This window comes from Eschscholzia californica, unplaced genomic scaffold, assembly GCF_041429995.1.
Source record: "Eschscholzia californica isolate CP2 unplaced genomic scaffold, dmEscCali1.0.p SCAF_1, whole genome shotgun sequence".
NCBI lineage: Eukaryota > Viridiplantae > Streptophyta > Magnoliopsida > Ranunculales > Papaveraceae > Eschscholzia > Eschscholzia californica.
The window spans coordinates 8,008,596-8,017,087 of record NW_028238198.1 but is presented as its reverse complement, the minus strand read 5'-3'; the positions used below and the strand labels follow the sequence as shown (position 1 = coordinate 8,017,087).

The window sequence follows — 8,492 nt, the reverse complement described above, 5'->3', positions numbered from 1 at the left end:
TTCCCAGCCCACACTCTCTCAGCTACATCTCCATCTAATGGTGCTGAAGGTGATAAATTGATCAGATAACATGCAGTACGCATTGCTTCACCCCAGAAACTTTTAGGCAACTTAGCTTCTGAGAGCATACATCTGATCCTCTCCACAATAGTGCGATTCATGCGTTCTGCTACACCATTTTGTTGTGGAGTTTTGGGAACTGTCTGTTCATGTCGAATACCATGGGTTTTGCAATACTCTTCAAACGACCCGATGTATTCTCCTCCATTGTCAGTGCGAATGCACTTCAATGATTTTCCTGTCTCCCGTTCTACCATGTTGTGGAAATTCTTGAAAACTGCAAGTACCTGATCTTTGGTCTTTATGGCATATGCCCAAACTTTCCTGGAAGCATCATCTATAAAAGTAACGAAATACAAAGCACCACCAAGTGTTTTGACCTTTAAAGGTCCACAAACGTCAGAATAAACAAGCTCCAAAACACTGGATTTTCTTTCAGATGCATTCCTTTGAAAAGAAACTCTATGTTGCTTTCCTACTAAACAATGAGAACAAGTGTTTAAATTTATACCTTTTACGTTCGGTAAGTCTTGTCGTTTAGCAAGGATTTGAAGTCCTTTCTCGCTCATGTGCCCGAGTCTTCTATGCCAAAGATCAGTGGAAGAATTTTTTTCAACTGCATTCAATTCTCCTTTACACAGTTTTACTTGAGTCCTGTATAAAGTACAACACTTCTTCCCTCTTGCTATCACCATTGACCCTTTTGTGAGCTTCCACTTTCCATCACCAAAGTGACTGTGGTACCCTTCATCATCTAATACTCCGGTAGAGATTAGGTTATATCGAAGATCTGGTATATGCCTCACATTCTTCAGAATCAATGTACTCCCTGTGCTCGTCTCAATTTTCACTTCTCCAATTCCTACGATTTTCGAGAAACCTAAGTTTCCCGTCCTGACTTTGCCAAGGTCACCAGTTCTGTAAGAGTTAAAGAAATCCTTACATGGAATAGCATGATACGAAGCACCTGAGTCAACCAACCATGTTGTTTCTGGTTCTGACTCAGTCATACTTAAGCAAGTGTCTCCACAACCTGAGAGTAAGATAATGTCATCACCTGAGGCAACTGCCGCAACATTATCTTGTTTTTCATCATCCTTTTTATTTTCCTTCTTTGGTTTCCTGCAATCACTCTTGTAATGACCCATTTTTCTACAACCAAAACATCTAACTTCTTTCTTTGGTTTTGATCTCCCCCTTGACTTATCACGGTTATGAGGTTTTCTACTTTTACCTCTCCCCCGTCTTTCTGTAACAAGTGCCTCTGAATGAGACTCGTCTGACGATGATTTCCTTCTTGTTTCTTCATTCAACAAACTACCTGTTACGTGATTCATACGCATTATGCCATCAGGAGCAGAATTGCTAAGAGACACCACCAATGTCTCCCAACTATCTGGTAAAGAATTTAGAAGAAGTAAGGCCTGCAACTCATCATCCAAAACTAACTTCATTGCAGAAAGAACTTGGTATGAAACAAGATAATTATGTTATTCATTGCGACAGTCAGAGTGCCAGAGAAGTTTCTATTTTTTCAAGCCAAAAATAGCCCCACGTGGGTAGAAAAAAAAAGGTGATCTCTAAACCAAAAATAGCTAGTCACCCCTCATTAGCTTATTGGTTTTGAATTGGACTACCACAAATTTAACATGGTATAAGGGTTAGGGAGATTTTATAGGGCCTCCCTATTTTTGTTAAAAGGCCCCCCCTCAATGATTATTTCTCAAGTGAAATTGTTCATGGAGAGGCCTTTTAACAAAAATGGGGAGGCCCTATAAAACTTCCCGGAGGGTTATTGATTTGGAATTGTCTCACAAATCTAAATGAGATTTCACTTTGCTCTATCTATCTGTACTACTACACGTTTGTGATGGAAAATGTATGAGACTAGGAGTGGGAAGAGAATGAGACTCACTATCTATGCAATATGGAAGATGAAAACTGATTGTGAGCCTAACAGTTAAGGTCATCCCAAACTTGAATCCAAATGAACGTCTTTGATTTAGCAAGAGATATTCTAAGCAGACTAGGCGTTACCCTAAATTAGCTTCGAGGTCGGGAAGTCAATTTAAGGTAACGGCGGGATACACCTTATTTTTGGCAATGAATTGAATTAATAGATCGGCGACACTGTAGAACTATTTTGACTGAAACTCCCGCTTCATCTATTTTGAGGCCCATGCTCTAGGCTCTTTGTCTCGTTCTTGATTAGATGGGAATGGGTGATGAATCTATTTCTTCAGCTCTTCGCCAATAATTTGAGAGGAATCTCAAATCAACGGCTGGAACTGGGGTTGATTTGTCAATTTCCTCTTCATTTGTGTCCCAAATCTCGAGGAATTTTTAGGTGTTCCTTCCCGGAATATGCTTAGGATTTTTCTTGTTCTATCACTAATTTATCACTGTCAGATGTTGACGGAGGATACATTACTCACGTGTATCACCAAAGAGGTCTGTGAGACCATGTTTGGCCACAAATTTAGTATTTGGTACACAAGAACAACTCCTTAAAACATAGGAAGTAGTGTCAGAGAACAAGAAATTTCTGACATACTCTGAACAAAAAGTCCAATGTGATGAGTTGTACCCACCTGTGGTCCACTCATAAGAAGCCACATCCGATTTCTATCAATCTGAATCAATCTCTACCAATCTTAATCACCAAATTGTACAGTATAGTGAGATATTACGATTACTAGAAATCACATATAAGAATTGTTACTTGCAAACAGTCTTTTTCGCATCCCAAACATGCCCTAACCTTACTATGTAAGGTTTCAAGAATGTTGAAAATTAAGCATGATATTGAAATCTATGCAAGGACCTCACTCCTTTCACACCCAATAAGGAGCATGAGTTGCGCCTCAAGTTTTTTTAGCTGGTCAAAAAACTCTTCATTTCTTCCTGAACTTCCAAGGAATTCCTAGAGATAAACCTTCTTCGGAATACATTTTCGTACTATGAAAACAACTCATTTATGCACTTAAACTACGATTTCACAACAAACAATATTAGCAATTCAGCATCAGAAAACAGGGCGCTTAGAATTCGGATTCGGAATCATGGAACGGAAGTATCAAAATCTGCTAAACTATTCAACTGCCTTTTTAGCAGCCAAAACTTCAATATTTCAAGATCTTGGAGTTAAACACTCAACTCAGAATTCAGTTTTACCAAATCTTACTTGTATAAGACTACAACAAAAAAAAACCAAAGAAAATATTAAACTTAACATAACTACCAAGTCAACTTGTGTTTCGAAATTCGCCTCACAAACCCTAGACATGAGATTAATAATCATCCCCTCTGGATATGACTTCTTTGCAAGTTGGACGAAGTAATATGGTATGCTCAAACTGGGATACATAGCTGCCCTTGATATCGCATAGAGGAGGGTATGGCTGTCATTAAAGAAAAAAATCGATGTTCAATTCCAATTGTTAAATTATATGAAAAGTTGCAGTTCAATTTAATTTAGTCATAATAATACCTGAACAACACCAGTGTCACACAAGTTTTTTAACGCCATCAAATATTTCGTCTCCCCAATGCGATCTAAATAACGTCTGCAAAAGGCTAATGTTGAGAAATTTTTGTTGATTGTTGCAAGTAGTTGTTTCGCTCGAGGGAGTCTTAATGGTACGCGTCCAGCATCGAAATTTTTCATGTAGTGACTGCACTCTAGATCTTCTCTAACATAACCTTTACCTGAAATTAGACATTTACGTAGGAAAATTTAATACAAATTTTGGGTTTTCGAAATGTTGTTATTCGAGAGAATAAAGGTTACCTGTCGATCCAAAAGTTTCAATTGCGAAGAATTCGCCTTCCTCCATTTTTGTCTGTTCCCCTCCTTTAACAATGGGGACAGATTTACCAGCATGAATCTGATAACTTCCTATGCTATGTCCGTTCAAGTTTCGAATGCTTTTCACTGCAACATAAATATAGAATCACAATGTCAGATAAAAATAGGAGCAAGAGAAAGTGAGAAACCTAGTTCAGCTACCACCATTGTCTTACTGGAGCAAACATACCTTGGAACGTCTTCCCATTGATTTCAACCTCATACGACTCCATGACCTCTTGGATTGCAGCACCAATATCACAAAGGCGTACATCTATTCCAGCTTCCTAAACAAATGAATGTCAAAAGAGTAAGAAAGCGGTAAAAAAAATAGCATGTGAATATTGATTTGTAGCAGAACATACTTCGACAACTTATTTTACCGTCACTGAGGATAATTGATAAAGAACTTGACAGTGGAACTTCAAAAGAAGTTGACGGATTAAGAGGGAATTTTCAAACTACGTAACTAAAACAGGAAACAATAAACCCACAAACTAAAAAGAAACTACAAATGATAAGTAAAACACCCATCAAGGAGACAAAAATATGGCAAAAGAAGTACCTTGACTCCAGTATTTGTTGCCTCTCGTGTCGCCTCAAGAAGTGGATCATACATAGGATTGAATGTGTGAGTAAATGCACAATCCACTATATGTCCTGAAAAATTAAAAATAAAATATCAAATCCCAGTTCATATACTCATTAAATAGGAAGACGACATGGCATACTAGTCGTGTATGATACTATTATAGTTCTGCATGGAACTCCTATGGTCACAGTATGGTGTGGTAGGCACCTACAAAAAAACTATTTCTAATTCCTCCTACGGCCCTGCCCTGTTCTTTCAACCAACTCAACTAGTCCAGAACTGATAATCAAACACTGATTGTGAAAACTAGTAGAGAGGTGCGGGTAATACCATCGATTTGAGTACCAAAATCCAACTTCATAACGTCATCATACTGAAGTACTGTCTTATCACCAGAATTGGGTGTCCAGTGAGCTGCAACCCTGGAATAACAATATCACCGTCATTCAGCTTGAAACTCGATCAGGAATTATTGGTTTGTGTGAATGGAAAAGCCATTACCAGTTTAATGAGCATCCTGTAGGGAACGCAATGCCTGCTTGCAGACCATTCTCAGATATCAACTTACGAACTGTATTCTCCAAGGTTTCGCACAAATCAATCATTAACATTCCGGGCTTTAAGATACTCCTAATATATTTTCGAACCTGATGAAATAAAAGAGAGATTGGCAATGTTTCTGTTATTGTACAACATTAAAAAAAAACTCGGCAACAAATTAATCAATGGTTGATGAGAACAAAACAGATAATAGGTGTACACATTTGTTCTCATGTGAAGTTTTGACTTGTGAGATAAAATTTAATATCCACCTGTCGATGAACTTCAGCTGCCTGGCGAACGGAATTATAGATGGGTTTTTCAAGGCGCTCCAGTTCCCTCTTCTCTTCAGATGTAGTCCTCCACAGATTACTAAATGGCAAACCATCACGAAAAAAAATAAGCAACAGAAGATTAGGACATTCAAACAGGAAAGAGTAATTCATTAACAGGAGATGTTACATTCAGTTACGTTGCAGAAATAAGATATTCTTGACCAACTAAATGGGACAAAAAGTTACCTATATTTCTCAAATATATAAGCTCATACTTGGGTTCCACTTACTCATCTTTGTACTGTTGAATTTCACCTTCAGGAAACTCTCCAGAAGGAAAAAGATCAACAACAGGGATTGAGGGAGGATCAGTCTGCTGAAGAGGTTCTTTCTTCTTCCTGCAAATGATTCTGAATCTTTAAGTATCTTGTACCACATCATAGAAAGTTTGAATAACAGAATATAAGGTAATAACCAACAAAAGAAATGGGTTCTTACTTGCTTTTATTTTTTTTCTTTTTCTTCTTTGCAGCTTCTGAAAAAGATACCCATATATTAAGAAAACAAGTATTAGACAAATCATAAAGATAAGAATATTTTGAGGGAGGACAACACTCTATTGAATTTTCCAACTGTTATACTTATTCTTAATAGTTATGCTCATAAAACTGGGGTGAGCAGAAAGATACTTTTCTTTTGGTGTATGTTTTATACATATATATATATATATATATATATACACAAACACATACTAGAGAGAGAGATGGGGAAAGGAGAAAAGGAAAAGCAATGAAGATAACTAAAACACAAGAAAATTCAAGTTTGATCGTGTGATTCACCTAATGCTGGACCATCTCCTTCGGCACCGTCATCATCCTTCTCAATAGGTGCCTTACCATTGACATCTGCTGACTGCAAAATTTCACATAGTTTAAATATTTGTTTACATAAAGTAGTCGGCAGGTATTGGAAATCATACATATGCTTACTTCATAAAGCAACTAAAAGACACCAATGTGATTGCAAAAGACACCTGAGACCTCGAATCATATGCAATATAGTTTTATAGATATCGTAAAAGGTAAAGCTGGGATACTGAACTTGCTCACACCCCAGTTTCATGAAACACAGCCACTACTTCTTCACTATTTCGAAACTCACATAAAAGTACGAAAAATAAGCGAAACAGTTCTTTATTTGTATGGAATACATTTAAAGCAAACTACCATGGTTCATGTAATGTATGCACGATGAAGAGGATAAATTGTTGAGCATAGATAATTTTCTCATAAATAATACATTAGTTTAAAAGCTCCGTCAAAATGCTTCCCTTATGATACTATTAAACTAACACGCTATAATTCTTTCTCGGGTATGGATGTTAGTATGAACTTTGACAAGTTCTATTCTGTACTGTTTTCCCTTTATAAAAAATTGATAAGCCCACGATTTTAAGGTTGCAAATTCAAACCAAACATCTCAGATATCCTCTGAAGAAAGTGTTACTAAATGAACCAATTCTCACCCACTACTAGCTTTTCATGTTAAAAGTACGTGAAAATACAACAATTCGTACCAACTTACCGAGGCAAGATTAGCTTGTTGTTCAAGGTGCAATTTTTCCAATTGTGCAGAAACCCCAACATTTTCTTCTACCACAACGGCTTGAGCGTTGGCCTCACTCCCAACCATTGTATCTTCTTTTCTTTCTTTCCTTCCTATCGCCTTCCTTTACTTTTCTCCTAACATATGATAAATGCAAGTAAAACTAGTAATTTTTCACAGACCTTGTGTTCTATAGAGCAAACAGTTCAATTCATTTCATTTCATGGTCATAAAAGACAACACATTATCACAGATAAACCTAAGCGTCCAAAACCTAATTCTCACCTTGTTCATCGAGAGTCTAAACAGGTAAGATTCATCAACCCCATTATCATATTTGACAATATGGAATACCCAGGTGACATAAAACCCTTTGGATATAATATTTGATTCATTATATTAAAGAAATACATAATGGAATCACATAAAGCTTGAATCTTTATCCAGTTAGACTGACTCTTTTGTTATTATTCCATCAGGTTGTGAGCCGAAGATGGACAAATAAATGTTTGGGTAAATGATCAAACCCTAGAAACTAAATAGAATCAAGAACACCAAAGCTAAATAAACAAAGGAAAGGGGTAAATCTAGAGAGAGAGAGAGTTGTGTTACCTCCTGGTTTGAAGAGAGAGATTGGAGTTGCAGCTTCTCGTCGTGGTGACTACTGATTGAATCTATTCGTGTGGGGAGGAAGAAGCAAGGTTTAAGAACACCTCTACTGACTACTGGAATAACAGGTAAACGCAAAATCTTCCCTAATTACGAAAATACCCTTCAAAAGTAACGTAGTCTTTTTTTGTTAAGGGCCTGTTTGGTTAAAATAATTTTCACCTTTTTGGTTTCACCAAAATGATGTTAAAACCTTTTCTCATTGGTGGGTGATTTGGGCAAAATAAAGAAATTATCTAGGATACAAAGTTTTGGGTGGAAATAAAACATTTTTGGAATTCGTTATTTCCTCCAAACACTTCAACTTTTCAGCTTCTTCTTCCTCCATCAAATATCCCTGCGACCTCCACCATTGACGCTGACGATCTTCACAGCCTAGTTCGTCTTCTCTTCCTCTCTCTCTCTCTATCTCTTTTCTTCTTTCGTCCAAAAAATTTATCTTTCTACATAATGGTTCCATCTAGAATCACATTATTCGTCAAAGGGAGTTTGTACCTTGCTGCTAGGGATATCTAGGACTGATCCTCCAAATTTTAACAGAGATTAAATAACATCTTAAATTAGACTAAAAAAAAAACTTGATTATTTCTACCAAAATGAAGCAAAAAAACTAACTCCAAAGAGTGAACAAGGATAAAACAAGAACCTTTTAATATGTATGAAACTAGGGGATTTCGTGAAAGCCTCGCCGGAATATTAAAGGAGCAGACAAGTGATATTAGAATAACACGAATAGTATGGGTATCATCGAGCAGAAATTTCTAGGGGTTATGAAGTTGAAGGAGCCGGAAAGTGATTTAACCCAAACAAATTGGACAGAATCTAGGGTTTTGCTTTATGGCGAGAGAGAAATTTTTGGGAGGTTGTGTTTGGCAAAAAAAAATTTACACCCTTCAGAATTTTG

The 8,492-nt window shown here is 36.9% G+C and overlaps 1 protein-coding gene across 1 annotated transcript; it reads right to left on the bottom strand.

Moving 5' to 3' along the window:
• Positions 1–3,125: 3,125 nt before the first annotated feature.
• LOC147563790 (methionine aminopeptidase 2B-like) lies at positions 3,126–7,776 on the bottom strand. The gene is made up of 13 exons (XM_086640641.1): positions 7,532–7,776; positions 6,899–7,056; positions 6,154–6,226; positions 5,813–5,849; positions 5,605–5,712; positions 5,312–5,411; positions 5,001–5,146; positions 4,830–4,921; positions 4,473–4,567; positions 4,098–4,194; positions 3,851–3,994; positions 3,551–3,768; positions 3,126–3,461 (listed from the first exon to the last, which is right to left on the bottom strand). Exons 2-13 carry the CDS (start codon positions 7,004–7,006, stop codon positions 3,351–3,353), a joined length of 1,329 nt encoding a protein of 442 aa, XP_086496767.1. The 5' UTR covers positions 7,007–7,056; positions 7,532–7,776; the 3' UTR covers positions 3,126–3,350.
• Positions 7,777–8,492: the final 716 nt, after the last annotated feature.